This window comes from Phaethon lepturus, unplaced genomic scaffold (genome assembly GCF_000687285.1).
Source record: "Phaethon lepturus isolate BGI_N335 unplaced genomic scaffold, ASM68728v1 scaffold37311, whole genome shotgun sequence".
Classification (NCBI taxonomy): domain Eukaryota; kingdom Metazoa; phylum Chordata; class Aves; order Phaethontiformes; family Phaethontidae; genus Phaethon; species Phaethon lepturus.
Window position 1 is genome coordinate 16,219 of NW_010517640.1, and position 16,306 is coordinate 32,524.

At 36.9% G+C, this 16,306-nt stretch overlaps 1 protein-coding gene across 1 annotated transcript; it reads left to right on the forward strand.

Annotated features, from left to right (window-relative positions):
• The first annotated feature begins 1,886 nt into the window (after positions 1 to 1,886).
• CMTM4 (CKLF-like MARVEL transmembrane domain containing 4) lies at positions 1,887 to 15,947 on the forward strand. The gene is made up of 4 exons (XM_010296464.1): positions 1,887 to 1,940; positions 3,314 to 3,490; positions 14,375 to 14,473; positions 15,387 to 15,947. Exons 1-4 carry the CDS (start codon positions 1,887 to 1,889, stop codon positions 15,558 to 15,560), a joined length of 504 nt encoding a protein of 167 aa, XP_010294766.1. The 3' UTR covers positions 15,561 to 15,947.
• Positions 15,948 to 16,306: the final 359 nt, after the last annotated feature.

Consider the following 16,306-nt stretch of genomic DNA (forward strand, 5'->3'; position numbering starts at 1 on the left):
TTAGAAGCTTAGCACTTTTTTTTTTTTAAATGAACTTGATCACTAGATGAACTGTGGCCTTTGGCAAGCTGCTTTGACTCATGCTGCAGCATTTACACAACACTTTTAAGTAATGTAGCTAAGTCATGGGTTTGATTCTATAATGTATAGTACTTTCATGTTTTCAGAGTAGTTTGCTCTTTATTAGAAACAAATTTAAGTTCATCTCTGAGTGGAATGGCCAGTGAAAGTGTGTTTTTATAGAAGTTTCACATTACTTGTAGTTAATTGGAAGGATGCTTCTGGCAAATTTATAATTGTGTAGGAGGACAAGATTAACTTGATATTTCAAAGAGAAAATATTTCTCATTAAAGACTGAGATTTCTCTTGTGTTTGCAAAAAGAGAAGTTTCTGTGGGAGGATAGCTCTTTCTTATGTGGTGATTAGTTTGGATTTTATTCTTTGTCATAGCATTAATTGTGAGACAAATAATGGGCAGTTAACAGGAAGGTATTATCTGTAGCACTGGTAGGATGGACAATCTTAAAGAAGGGTTAAATATATTTTTATCAAAGAAAAATAGTAACACATTTAGTTGGAATCTTACTTGAAGTACGAAAGTGTTGCAAATGAATTGTATGCACGGGAATGTTCTCCTTTCGCTGTCCCCCCAGCCAACAAGTGTTCAGGTGTCCCAGCCTGCTCTGTGATGATAATACTCCTGTCAATAGTGAGTTATTGTGCATGTTTCCAAAACACAGCTTCTGCTTTGTGGCCAGAATCTCCATCATAAACTGAAGCAATTGAGGTTTTCTCCCAACTCTTCTGATAAACATATCAATAAACTTGGGCTGCCACAACCCAGACCATGGCACACTAATGCCGGTACGCTATTATTACTTAAGATGAAGATGTGCCATCAGTTTTGCTTGCATTTGAAGCAGTTTGGGTTAAGTCAAACCTGAATATACACAACTAACACTTTTTTTCTTATAAGGGTTTGTCACGGGTAAATGTATTTTATAATTTCTTACGGGATAAAATGAAATCTTAAGGTAGAATTGCTCTGAGATTTATTATTAATTCTGAGCTTGGGAGTATATAAGTAACACGTGATAATAAGAGTCCATTGCTCCAAGTTCCTCTTCAGTACATAATTTATTTCTAATGCTGTATGCAAGAAACTCTTTCACGTTTTTTGAGCTTTGACTGCTAAGATGGATATGTTGAAGAAGCAATGCTGTCTGGTGTGGAGAAAAGCCAATGCAAGATCTTTATCAGCAAAACAACAGAGACTTCATATGCCAGTGGAGACTTTATTATATTGGAACATCTAAAAGTTAAAAGTTCTGCCAGCTAACTTTTAGCGTTAATACTTGATATTGATCTTGCTTGAAATGGCTAAGTATTTTTTTTTTTCAGATGCTTATTTTTTAAAAAAAATTGTATTCAGCATCATCTTCCGTTATGAGGTTTGTGCTCACATAAAAGGTGGACTTCATTACATGCTAGTACTGTAAAATGAAGCTGTGTTCTGGACAGTAGTTTTTTTGTGTCTGTGTCATTGCTGAAATCAGAGTTTGACTTTGATTCTGGTTTTCTGAATGTTCCATTTTACTGCATATTCTTTCTTTCTTTCTTTCCAAAGCTATTTAATGCCAAAGATAAAATCTGAAGTTAAGTGTTTAGTCACTGGATACCCATTCAGAATTTGTTTGATGTGAATTGGCCTGCTCTATTAGCTGGCAAAAATTTGTATGGCATGTGCTCTCTTAAAGAGAGCATGCTAAGTGAACTGTGAGAGACTGTCTACCCAAGTATGAGTTTTTGATTAAAACTGTTTTGCTTTAATCAATTTTTAAATTTAAATTAGCTACTGTATTCCGAAGCATGTGGCAAACGAAGCATGCGGGGTATTGTCTTTTACTTGGAATTACTGCTGATGCTAGTGACAAAAATGGTAACTTCTTTCAAAACGCTTTTTCTTCATTTTGCTCATTTCATTGTAGGAGGCAAAGACAAATTAATGGATGAAGCATAAAAAGTGTATGGAAGAAAGTGTATCTGCAAAACATTACTGAAATTGGCAAAGAAGAATTTAGTAGAAGTTGATTTGTATTGTGGCTCCTGTCAATATTTTAAACTTAATGTTTGGTTTGTGCAAAACCTTCAAATTATGGAATATTTAGCTCTGAGGAGGCTATCCCCCAGAGTTCTTTATCCTCAAATTGAAGTGGCTTGTTATGGTCTCACTAGAATATTGTGGCAGAGCAAAAAAAAAAAAAAGTGAATTCTTTCTGAAAAATGTAAGTGGGTGGTGGAGGGGGTTGTTGTCGTGAAAACCGAAGCAAAACTCTCTTAAGGCCTTCCTTGCTTGCCATGGAAAATTAAAAATAAACAAACAAACAAACCAAAACCATCCATGCAACTGGTTTTCTTTTACCAGTTATATTTAAAGAGGAATCAATTTGAAACTTAGACTTATGTATGTAAGTTTTGTACTCTGTGTAGTCATCAGTCATAGCTACTATTAAACTTATGGTTTTTATATATTTTAGTTTTGTCCATTGGGCAGATTTTTTTAAGTAAGTGAGTTTCACTGTTTTATGCTAAATTGTAAATTAAACTGTCGTCTTGCAAAAGTCTGCATTTGTGTTAACTCTACCAAGTTCTGAACTCTGAATTCAGTGTGAGTAACCATTATCCCAGTTAGATGTGTGTGTTTGCAGCACCAGGCATTTCTTCTTCATCTATTAGCTGCTTATTTTATTGTCTTATTAGTAAGGGAATGATAAAATATGTTTTTCTATCAAATACAGCATATTGATGATAAACATGAAAAGGGCACGGATTTTTGTAGGCTGGTAGGGATCCTGAATCTATTCTATTTTGAATTGATTTAGATGTCAAGTTGGTAGTGAATTTTAAATAAAAACTTCGTTGAAATGTCTTTCATAATCACACTATATTAATACTATATAATTGAGCTTGATGTTGGACCAATATCCATTTCATCTTCAAGGTTTGGAATAGCATTTCATGACTGAAAAATGAAGTAAAATGTTTGAGGTGCCGTTTGCATATTAAGCCAATGGCCTGGAGGGGTTTCTATGCCTTTCTAAAATATATTTTGTTGAACAGGAGATATCCAGAAAGTCTTGCATTAATTTGCTTTTGTTTTTTGCTCTTTAGACAGCGCCCTGTTATAAACTAAAATCACACATTCCTGAGTGTAAACTGATCATGTTCCCAATGGAAATTTCAGGAATACTTGTGGCTATTTTGAAAATGTGGAAATCTATTTATATTTTTTCCACTTGTTTTTCTTGCTAGGTTTTGGCACTGATTGCATTCATCTGCATAGAGACCATCATGGAATGCTCCCCTTGTGAAGGCCTTTATTTCTTCGAGTTTGTGAGCTGTAGCGCATTGGTGGTTACTGGAGTTCTGTTGCTTATGTTCAGTCTGAATCTTCACACAAGAATACCGCAGATCAACTGGAATCTTACTGTAAGTTCATACAGATACTTACTCTGTTAAAAATAGCTGCAAATATTTTTAAGTTTGGTTTGTGAACTTTACTTTCTACTGTTTAAGGTTGTGTATGAGTGTTCTTCATGCTGAGTATCCATTTTACGTATATTTATTTTGAATACTAACAGCAGAATGAGTTTTGAAACGCAACAAGATTAAACTACATTAGCTAGAACTAAAATTGTCTTTTGTTAGATTCTCTTTGGAAGGAAAAACGTCCTGCTAATGCCAGCAATTACTGTTTGTGGATGAAGTAGATAAAAATGCAGCCTGTAGTTATTTAACTTTTGACAGATGCTGTATTTACAGTAGCCTGTCATTCTCTCCTAAGCTGTTTTTTGTATTAGGACAGCCGTGCTACATATATATTCTTACACAGATTAATACCATTATCGGGTAGTAATGCAAAAAATTATGTGCTTTGTGTAAAAATCAGGTGTTTTGAATTGCTTACACACATAACTATTAAACATTGACTGGCAATGCTTAATGTGCTCTCAAACATGAGGAGTTTTAGGAAGACAACTGCTGGCACTGCACATTCATTTTACATTTCCATGCTGTATTATGAGTTAAACTTTCAGATTGGGTTGCATAAACACAGGTCACAAAATCAACATGTTAGTCACTCTAGCAAAAGATCTGTCAGCTTCAAGGACAACATTTATATAAAATTCTTTGGACAGTACAGATACATATGTGCCTATGTTCTGCTTTATTTTATAACACTAATTTTGTAAGTACTGTTGGAGACCAGTCCCAGACACTTCTAGGCTTCTGTGTGACTTTTTTCTTTAATGCAATTTATTGATGTTGCAATTTGCACATTTGCAGTAACTGTTTATAAAGCCTAAATGACCTGCCTAAATGAGACTGGAAGTGGAATTAGATGATTCTTTGTACCCTGGGGATGCATGCTCTATTGAAAAACTCTTCCTAAGTATACTTGGTAGATAGATTACATGGACTGAGAACTGTGGCTGGTAGCAGTATATGGGGGAGATCCAGGTGACCTGCAAAACAAAACCAGTGGAACCATTGGAATGTTACTGGATTGTTGTGCCTTTGCTCCTTTTGTCTCCATTCCGCCAGTATTGTCACCACTTATCTTTGTGGCAAGCTGAAAAAGCAGCAGCTGCAGAGAGAAGGTAGTCACCGTTTCTGTTGCCAGCTTGGTTGTTTAACAGGCATCACAACAACCTGTCAGCTCATTAACAGCAATTGAAGACCATCTTTTTATACCACACAGTTCTGTACGTGCTAGTAGGATGTACAAGAGCATGCGAACAAGTATGTCAGTGTCACATAAAATACATGATGGTTTTGCCGGTGGGATATGAGTAGTTTCACAGTGAATACTAGATCCTGCTTGTGGTCAAAGTAAGTTTGACCAAGACTTTTTATCAAGAGACTACAGAGTGGTATGCATGGTGTCCATGACTGAGCTGAACTTGTATCTCTGGAAGAGTCAGTTTAATGACTTTGCATACCCTTGTACTTCTTGTTGTTGAGCCTTGTGGCACACTTATACTGCCTACCAGAACACTTTGACAGTATGTTGAACATACGTAAGTACAGAAGCCTAAGTGTGGTGCTCTGCCTTTCCCCCCAGATAATGCAGCAGATACCAGCGTATAACTGGTAGGTCCTTTCAGCCACTCTGACTTCTTGCAGCAGTTGAGTGGCAAGAATGGCTGCTTTGAGTGCTGCATTACTTGTCTCTGCATCGAGCACACTGTTAGAGATCTTTAGAGAAAAGAGGGCTTAAAAATCCAACCAGTTGGGACGCTCTTTGTTTTTAATTAAAGTTAAGCATTTTGTTTTTTTAGTGCAATGGTCACACTCTGAATCCTCTATCTAAACAGCATGGAGCAACATGACATAGTCAGAGTTCAGCCTGAAGGGCAAATGGAATATATTGCAAAAGCATTTGCTTTGGTTCATATTGCCACATCAACAGAGGTAGTTGTCATGATCTTGCAAGTCTCATTCTTTTAGTTATGTACTGATGATGAAATGATTCTTCCATCGTTATACCAAAGATCTCTGACAGAAGTGAAAAGAGAACTGGAAGCTCCTGATTTCCATTAACTGATGAGACCATGCTTCTTCCTGGTGTTGCTTACTGATGTTAGCAGTCAGTAGTCTGATAGGACCATTAGTCTGAGAGGAATGTGGGAGTATCTTCATTATTCATAGAGCTGTAGTCTGCTGTTGCATGTACAGAGTGGGAGATCGAAGGCTGCTGATAAAACACCTGTGGGGGATTACTTTGACAAAGTTAGTAGGAAATTGAAGAATGTAGCATCGTGGCTGAATTTTTTGTTGGCTTATTTTGGCATTTTATTCTTTACAGTTTAGAAGTATATTCATAAATTATTTGCCTCTTTCAGTATTTAGTGCTTTCCTGTGTTTTCATGGTTATTTTGATAATTTTGAAATCTCTTTATATGACACAGTTATCACGGGAGTTGCTTTCTGAACAACAGACTTTGACAGTCCTGAATGCTTTAGGAGGAAGTCACTCCTGCTTATGTAGAAGTTCATTAATATATATGCTTTAAACAAGTATGTATGACTTTATAATGGGTGCTTCCCTTGTGAAAAGTCTCAAACTTTGCTTTTAAAAGCTGTGTGAGAAGAAGAGGCTGTTGCAATGCTTGAAAGAATTTCCTAGTCTTAAATTGAGGATTAAGTCTTTCTTTAAACACAGCACTTGCACAAACTTCCTAGGAACTATTTGAAACCGTTTGCCTTCAAATGATCTTGCATATTAGAAGGTACCAGGCCATCAGCTGCTATTGTCCAATACAGGATTGCTTCCTTTAGTACTTTATTAAAATTAGACTTATTTCTAATGCGTTGTAGATACTGTTTGATGTTCACTATCGCTAGCTGGAATGAAAATGTGGATCAGTATATACTATCATCTAACAGATATGCAAATCTAGTACTTTTTTCCCCAAGTGGCTAAAAATATCTATTTTTAAAGAGCTTTGATCCTAATTAGAAACTTGCCAACCATTTTCTCATTTTCCTGAGGTAAACATGAGAGAAGCATGAAAGAAACATGAAAATGGTGAGGCCAGAAAAGAACCTTCCTTGGGTGTGTTGGAAAGAGACAGGTCTGTTACAGTAAGATGAAAGAACAGTCACTTGTCTGTGTTGTGCAGTACTATCAATACTATGCAAAAATGCAAAAGCTGGGAAACCTGTCAGTGGAAATTTCCATTTCCTTTATGCTTCAGAGCTCAAAGGGAGCCTCTTCTGCAAGGAGACTAGCAAGCAGCATAGGGGAATGAAGAGCACACTACAGCAGAGATTCCTGCTTAACTGAGGAGCTGCTGCTTTGAAATGTATGTTTTCAGACTTAACTAGTAACTGAATGTTTGCTATAATTTTTTGTTTGGCTAAATTTTTTTTTTTTTTAATTCATTATTTGAATCTCATGTGATCTACAGGGAGAACTTAAGATCTTGCAGCCAAACTGTACGCTTGACATAGCCCTGTAGGAAAGTTAACAGAAGTGTTTGTAGTAACTTTGGTGTTCTGGTGAATTGGCATGTGGTTTGCAGGCTTTCTGACAATTACTGTCACTGTAGAGTAGATCCACCATAATGCCGCTTCCTTTTTCAGGGCTGGGAACTGAGGTGACTTGTGGAGGGGGAAAAAAGTGATGACAAATAGCTGAGAATACTGAAATTTGACAAATGTCTCTTGGATGAGAGTTTGTATGATGAGAGAAATCAGTGTCATTACAGATGTAAATCATTGCATAATCAGTCAGTAGAATGGGCTATTTATGTCTGTGTGTAGGGCAAAAAATATCTTACAATAGCTTTTGACCATTGATTTTTTTCTTTTTAAATTTTTTTTTTAAATGTCTGCTGGAGCTCTGGTATTGTATTTTGTGTGTATGTGTGCAGTTCTGAATATAGAGTTTTTCAGCTCAGAGCAGCCTCAAAGATGAGGCACAGAACTGAGCACAGCACAAACTAATTAGAGTTCCGCCAGGCTTATTAGCCTGGGCTCAGTCCCAGGGAAGCACTGCTACAGGGAGGAAATGTGGAGAGTCAGGTGTGTCTCTTTGAAGATGCCGATCAGTGGTTGTATTTTGTGCTGCCTGAAAACTTATTTCATCAACCTAGCAGGGTTGGGGTTTTTTCAGTTGTTGCAGTGATGAAACCTTGTGTGCAAGCAACTGATGCTGAGGTGGTTGGCAGAAAATTTGATGTGGTGCCAGAATGACAAACTGTCTTGTGCCAACCTTGGCTCTGAAGAGTGTAATTACAGAGCAGTGTTTCAAAGGCTTTTACAGGGCAATCTTGATTTTTTTTTTTTAATTTATTTTTTTCCCTTCTGTTTTGAGAAAACAACTTGGTTTTCTTTGGCTTGCTTAGCTGTTGAATGAGAAATTAAGTCAGTCATCCTTCCCTTTCATGTTTACTGCTGTCAAAATAGCAATACCTATTAAGGATAAAAATGAATATTTTATAAATTGAAAAAAAAATAGAATTAATTTCATTTGGGTTAGGGCTCTTTGTGGACAGCTGTCATTTGGTGGAGGATGGTGTAAACAATGATGCATTATTCTGTACGAAATACAAACACAAGTTTTAAATATGAGAAATATTACATGGTTTGGTAGTTATTGCTAGTAAGGTCTGTTGCTTTGTAACTATAACTGCTGGTCCTGTCTTCATGCAGGAGTGGTTATTGGAAAACACACAGGGAAAGCAGTGAGGAGCAGCTAAGAACGAATTGAGAAGGAAATAGGCAGGTGATATTCAAGAAACCAAGTTGAAACAGGGATTGTGGAAGCATTCATTCAGGAATGTGTTTTGTCATTTATAGCAGAGTTACTACCTCTAACAGAGCTTGTATTCCAACTAAAAAATATTTAGAAATAAGGATAATATCATATGAATTTTGGTTTTGAGGCCACTTCTTCTGTTTCTTCAAAATCATAGCTTGTCCCTGACCTTTTGGAAAGCTAAGTTTTTTGAAAGTCACTTGTATCAATTCAGGTTTTTTTTTTTTTACATACTTTGCTTGAGATGCTATAAATGGAACTGATTTCCAGCAAGTGCCAGACACCTGGGACCGGATCAAAATGCCTGAATGGGAGCATCTGCAGGTGAATGCTAGAGACCTTTGGGGGCTGCTCTGTGTGATGTGGGACCCACGGGGACCTTCAGCCCTGCACAGGGGCCAGGCAGCGTAGCCCCACGCTGTGAGATGGGCACTAAGATATCTCTGTTTGCACAGAATGAATCCAGCCCTCTGGGTCACTAACATATTTCTGAAATTGTTGGTCACAAACTCTTTTATCAGAGGGAAGTGATGCTTATGTGAGTTTTGGAGTAGCAGAATCTAGTGTTTGAATACAGGCTCCCATACGTATGTAAGCCCAAATAAATGAGAAAAAGAGGTGGGAATTAGTGCTCATACAGTTAATTTGGTTTTTTCTATCTAGGACTTATTTTTGCTTGAGAAACCATGTTTCCATTTTTAATTGTGGTGCAAAATGCTCATACAATGTTTAATAATGTGATTACAGAGTAAAATTATGGGAGTTTGACCAGAGGAGCTTGGTTTAGAGGACTGACTTCTATGTTTGTAAACTTCAAATTGATAGCTTTGTACAGAAACAAGAGAAAAAGTTCCCAAACCTTGAAAGTAAATACTGGTTGGAAGAAAAATTAGGGGTACTGTAAAAAAAAAAATAATAAAAAAAAAAATTGAAAAAGCAGAAGAAGAAAAACCCAAAACAAAAGAATAACCACACTCCCCCCTCCTTTCCCTTGTCAACTGAAAAACAAACCACCAAAACCCAAACAGAGCTAAAAGGAAATGTTATTTTGAATGCTCTCTTCTGTGGAAAGTAACCTGGACAGCAGCAGGCCACCAACATTTGTCACCTTTTCTGACAAAGTCAAGTTGTTGAAATGTGCAGGCGTCTTTTCCAGAGTACATCCTTTTAGCTACTTTAAACTCCACCTAAATGTAAACTGTTGAATTTCAGAAAGCAAATGACAAAAGCAACCACCAGTTTAATGTCATATTTTTGTTTATATAAATTACAGTTGCAGTATGGCACTGTCTCCCTTTCAAATAGTACCTGGTCACCTGTGCAGTCTCTCACTTCATCATGAAATACAGGGTAAAAAGGCAGAGCATGTATTTGGATTGAATGTCTCTTAAAAGTTTGCATGTGTGAAGTCCTGGAGAGCGATGGATGAAGGCACATAGATGTTACTGACACCTCTGAGCGTCAGAGCCAACTCCTGGTAATATACCAAACTGGAGGACTAAACAAAAGTTTTCAAAGATGATGTACCTTGCAGCTTTCAGGAGTGAGTTGATGGGAGTTTTCAGGTCTGTTAACAGACCTCTCGTTCATAGCACTGATTTGGCTTCTCCATCCTCATTAATCCAGGAACCATACCTGCCCAGACACTTGAAAGACTGTAGGATTCTGTCCACTTTTCTAGAATTTCATATTTTTACAGCAGAATCGGCAGAACAAAAGCCTCGCTCTTTTTTAGTAAAAAATGCTGTTTTGGCATAAATCCATCTTCATCCAGAAGTTAAGATGCCTCCTCTGCCTTATGCGCCTTCTCAGTGAGATAGATAGGTGGTGATGGCAGTAGCAGATATATGTCCTTGAATACTCTCCTTTGGACTAATAGGACCGTTGGTGACTGAACAGAATGCGTTGTGAATAACTAGCAAATGAACAGAAGTCAGTCTTTCATTTTAAATCCTTTTGGAAAGGAGAAAGGGATCAGCATCGGTCTAGAGTGGATTTGATTCAGCTCATAGATTTTATTCTCTGTTATGGATGGCAGCTTTGTACAGTATTTTATGGCACAGCATACTGTCTCATGAGGTTGCTGTAATTTCAGAGATGTGGTTTTTACTTTGTCTATAAATATAATAGCAAGAACAGCTATATCATGCCCAGATTTGAAATGGCTCATCTTTTTTCAATTAGTTTATTCTTTCTATTGTCATGATTATTCATTTTCTCTTATGTAGAAAAAAGCTACATTATTTTAGGGAGTGTCCCTTACTACTTGAATTCTTGCTGTAGTTCATTCTCTTTTGTTTCTGCTCTGACTTCATCCAAAACTGTTGTATCTTTTCTTTTCTTTCTGTTCTAAGTAGTAAGTAACAAATATTTGCATCTGTAATGCTACCACTATATATCTGTATGACAATGTTATTGATAAGTATCATTGCTTCTTAAGCTGCAAAAAATCTGATTTGTGGATATGAAAGATTGTGCTAGTTTTAGCTTTTTAAGAAACCAGCCTTATTGTATGACTGTGAATCAATTATAACATTAAAAGGTTTTGATCTAAACAGGGAAAATGGAATTGTAGAAACAAATAAATTGGAGCCTCAAGATGGAATAAATTCTTTGGATTTGAGTTGTTGAATTCTTTGCAAGGACAAACTTAATGCTCTTTGTAAAGAGTACAATAAACTGTCAGTGATTATGACAAATTTTCTAAGGTACTTAAATCTTTGATTTCTTGGAAAAATCATGACAAAGGCATCAGCAGTCTAATTTCAGCAGTATTTCATATTCTGCAGTATCTCAAACTTCTTACAAGAAGCCTTCAAGTCAATTTGTAGCATGAAGATAGACGATGATGTCTGTCATGTTGTGGATAGGTCCAGCTATCTTGCTTATACTAATCTCCTTTGGCAAGGTGATCAAGCTGATAGATTCCAAAAAGTCAGAGGTCGGCAGGATTAATTAATTAATAAGAACATCTGACCCCATAAATCATCCAGTTAGCGTTCAAGTACGGTACCAAGGAACTACAAAGTGTGTGTCTGAAAAAACATAATCTGGATTATAAGAAGTGAAAAAGTGGAATATTAAACCCATATTTGGTTGGTTGTTCTGACAGTTTTCTCCCTTACAATTAAAACTTCCTTCATTTTGAATATAACTTTTGTCTTAACTTTGCAGCTGATAATTTTGTTGTGCTATCAATTTTGTTGTGCTTTTCTATGTTAAACTTCTAAACCAGGTAGTATTTGTTTTTATTATTTGAACGCTGGAATCTTCATGTACACAATCTTTTAAATATTCAAAGCAATTTAGGTTCTTTGATTCATACTGTGAGACATTTTTTTCTCCTTTCAAATAACTTCTGTGGCTCTTCTCTATACCCTGTCCAATTTTTCAACATACTTTAAAAAATGTGGATACCAGAACGGGATGCAGCATTCCAGTGTCCCTTGCAAAGGTAAGATTACCACCTTATACCTATTGTGTCCATATGTCCAAAGGAATGTATAAGTGCTTCCCCCTCCTGCCTTTTTTTTTTTTTTGGTCATGGCATCACACCTTGAGATGCTTACCTACGGTAATTATTAAGTTCTGAGTTATTTCTTCGGGGATTTTATCTCCCTTCTGTAGGTCATTCCTGTAGGTGGAAAATGTACTCTGGTAGTAAAATACACAACTTGACCTTGGGTTGAATGAATGTTTTTTTTAATTTTTTTTTTTTTTAAGTTTTTCGAGAGCATAGCTACCCTCTCCTCAGTATTTAGTTTCAGCATTCTTGGTGACATACATGTATTTAGCCTAGAGACTTGATGAAAATGTTGAATACTGTTGAGTCTATTATCTGTTGTCATATATAGTGAGACTTCCTCTCTAGTGAGAAAAGGTTTGTGCAGATGAGAACCACATCTCTTATTGGCAACCCCAGAAACACAGTTAGAGCTGCTAAACTTAAATTTGGAGAGGAGGATACTGGGAGAAATTGTGAAATGCCATTTATTTTCTAATATCTCTATTTCTTAACTTGGTATCTGCAAAACAAGAAGTTATATATTTAAAACTGCCATAACTATTTAATGAATTCCAATTTTGTTTGATGGTGTGTGTGCCAGATAACATCTATCTTGGTCAGCTTGAACAGAGATAAAAAGTATCTCTCTAACTACACACTGGGAGGTGAAAAGATGGTAGGAGACCCACAGTTTGCTTTGGTTGCCTTACTGTTTGGTAGGACAGTTTGGGTCTTACTGGGCTCATGAAATCTGAACATATGGGTGGAAATAGCAATGAGAATGGAAGCCTCTCACATTTCTTGGGAAGGTCCCCTTTTAGATGAGTATCAGGCCACAGTGATACATCATATCCCCAGGTACAACTTAATTTTGATAACCAGCTGTTGCTCAGTGAGTACCCTCAAAATAGAGGTTTTTACCTGTGAATAACACAGTGCCAGAAACTTTCAGTTTTTACAATTACTTTCTAAAGCATTCTCCAATCATGGCTAGAAACACAGATGTTTTGGGGGTGGCTGGATGACAATGGTCTTTTCAGAGTCTTTGTGCTACGTAGCTGGGAGATAGTCATGGGATTCATATCCAGTGAATAAGTTTAGATTTATATCTTCAGTCTTCTAAAGCCTAACTCTTATAGCACTTTACAAGATGTACTGGGGGGGGACATTTAAAAAATAATTACACTTTTAGTAAGTGGAGGAGCAGGAACAGGAAGTGAGCCTGGCTTGCATGTGAAAGAAGAGAGTCAAGTAGGACAAATTTGTCCTTGAATTCTAATTAGAGTGATGATGAGATTTTTTAATGATGGGAGTTGGCATGTTCAGTGTGGTTTTGTTGGTTTTTTTCTCTCTTTTTCTTTTAAAAACTGTAAGTTGCCCAGCAAACTTGTATATGGGCTTTCTTTCCATCCTTTTTGCTTATATTAGTATTCACTTCTCACTGATCTCATGTTCCTTCAGGATATTTGTGCAGAACTGCCATTCCCCGATTATTCCACATTCGTCCTTGCTCCCTGACTTCACCTAATCATTCAGTTATGATAGTCTGTTATCCTACATCTCTGTAGTGTACGTATAGTGCAGTCTACATATGTATAAAAAAAATTGTTTTAAAAGATTGTAAAAGATACCCCAAGTAAAGTCCCTAATGAATCTAACACTATTTCTTCTATTATTTTAAAGTCCCAACTCGTGATTTTTTTTTCCTTGAGTCTGATCAGATAGTCTTGTAGTGCTGTAACTATTCTTCTGCTAATAGCTGCCATTCAGAATTCCTACTTATGTACCAGTGGCACATTAATTACCCTGCTTTTTGTAAGGCATGGCAGTATAATCATCTGAACATGAAGTGATGTATGCAGCATATGTATAGCTGAATTGCGTGTTGCCTGTCATTTTTCTGTGCTTGGAGCAAAGCGAGAATTTTCCCTGGATGTAGGTGCCCCCGGGGTGTTGCTGTGCCTATGTTCTAAGATGTCTGCTTGAACCATCAATTTTATTCAATAAATATGTAAAAATCTGTGTATTCTTACAACATCGGCAGCTGTTATTCATAGAAATAGCATAGGACGTGCAGGTTTCTACAATAAAGGCCTCGAAGAATTTGTAGTAAAATTCATGACTGTTATCTGGGCAGTGTGTGGAGCACTGTCGTGATGTGAAAGAGAACAAGGGGTTCCTGGAGTGCTAAAGTTTGCTATTCAGGTTACTTCAGTGGCAGCTGAGGTAGAACAGCTTTAATCATTGTTTATGCTGACAGTACTTTTCAAATAAACCCGGTAAAAATTGAGGTAACGCATCCAGAATCTGCACTGGTGCTTTATGTTTACATGCTGTTTGACTTTGGTTCACAAACTAATGCACACACATGCTATGTTTCCTGTGTAATAACCTTTGCCTTCTTTTGTGTAAGTGATAAACGGCATAGAAAGTGGGAAAGTATTGCTGTAGTTCTTGTTCTAACCTTCTTCTGTTTCATCACTTCTAATAAAAGCAAGAAAATAATCATTGTTTAGTAATGCTAATGAATTTATTTTTTTAGGATCTGGTCAACACTGGACTCAGCACTTTCTTCTTTTTCATTGCCTCTGTAGTACTTGCTGCTTTAAACCATAAAACTGGAGCAGAAATTGCTGCTGTGGTAAGAATTTGAACTTCTTTATATATGACTCTTACCTTCTATTAAAACTGAGAATAACTTTTCCCTTGTTCATTGAATACTCCTGTTGCCTTTCTCATTGCAATTCACTTCTCGTTTTACAGCTGGCTATATGCTAATTCTGATTTTAAAAGTATTGACATCGTTTGAGTTGCTTTTCTTAAGGCTTGAGGCAAGAACAAACAGAAAAATGATTTGCAGCCTTGCTTCTTTCTCTATAGCTAGCTTAGGGGATACCGTTCTATACTGCAAGCCTACAGAAAAGATAGAGCCGAAAATTCACAAGAAATTGAAGCTGATTAGACATAATTTGCTGAATTCTTCTTGCTCACTACAGATCATTTTTGTTTTGTGGAGTGAGTTGTGCTTTGTTATAGATTTAAAATCTTGAAGTAGTAAGGTCAAGCAAATTCATGTTGTGCTTGAGTCGGCAACTCCACCCCCTGACTCCCACCCACCAAACCTGGACATTGAAAATCACACAACATTTCTGCAGGGATATATAGGAAGAACTGAAAATCGGCTCCTTCTCCAGGCTCATGGTCTGGACTGGTCATCTGTTCTCTGGTCACTCATTCACTATTGTGTGCACCCTGAGGAACGTTGGATGAAGAGCTGTGTTCTTCTTTGTGAGAGGTTCTTCCACTGAAGTTGCATTGCAAGATTTAATTGCCATGTTTGTAGACAGAGAACTTTGTTTTCTGGGATCATTGATCTTAAGTCACTTTTGCAGATTCCCTAGTTCATTGAAGAAGAAAAACATCAATTTTACAGACCATGATGATTTGTCAGTGCAAATAAAGTAGAAAATTAAGTTTCTGAGGAATTTGTTGTGAAACTACTATTGTTCTTGTTTTCAAAAATTGCCTTTGACAATTCTTTCTACTTCTTGTAGATATTTGGTTTCTTGGCAATGGCAGTGTATGCTGTGAACACATATTTAGCTATTAAAAAGTGGCGAATGAACAGCAGACAACAAAGTAGTCGGCAGACCAGTGATTACATACGTGCTCGGACAGAATCCAGAGAAGTAGATCATCGCCCTGAGATTCAGCGTCTGGATGCATGAAAGCAACGTTCAAATGGGACTGCAAAGGGAAAAGAAGTGCTTAACTCCCTCATGGAATAAAGGGTTTTTTCTTAATTTAAGGACAAAAAGGAAGATTCAGATGGTGGCAAAGAATGCCCAGCCCTGCACATGTGCAGAGATAAGTTGAGTCAGAAGCTGTTGTCATGAAGGCAGTAAATGTTGGTCATTCAAAAGCAAGATCTGTTTGACGTCCACATATATATATGCATATATTATATATCTTGTATAATATACAATATATATATGTTTTGCAGTATGTTATTGTTTTGGATTAACTGTGCAGTACTTTCCTTCCTTCTCCCAAGTGCAAGCTCTGAACACATGTTCTGCCACTGTTTCTTCATCTATTGTAAACACAAAGACCAGCACTACATTGCTTGGTTAATACAAGAAAGAAATCCACCAGAAGTACATTTAATAGACAAGAAAAGGAAGTGAGGGGCAAAGAGCAATAACTTTAGCAATGTATCCTGTCCAACAAACTCTGTATCCATCCTCATGCAGCGTCGGCAGCACAGCTCAATTCTCATCTGCCAAGATGTCCTGCAGTGTCACTGTTGGTGCACTTACATAGCTGAAATGGACACCCATTTCACGTTTTTTGGTTGATGGATATAATGTTGAGGTAGTTACCCTATGGGTTACTCTGGAATTGACATACTCAGTTCATGGATGGCCTTGGCCAGATCTGAACTTGTGCAAAATTAGCATGTTTACTGAATAGT

What these genes read in the sequence shown, in the direction of transcription:
- CMTM4 (XM_010296464.1), top strand. Translation starts at nt 1,887, where the DNA reads ATGCGGGGTATTGTCTTTTACTTGGAATTACTGCTGATGCTAGTGACA. An exon ending in AGATCAACTGGAATCTTACT is followed by an intron (nt 3,491 to 14,374) that starts GTAAGTTCATAC and finishes TTATTTTTTTAG; the next exon opens with GATCTGGTCAACACTGGACT. An exon ending in GAGCAGAAATTGCTGCTGTG is followed by an intron (nt 14,474 to 15,386) that starts GTAAGAATTTGA and finishes TACTTCTTGTAG; the next exon opens with ATATTTGGTTTCTTGGCAAT.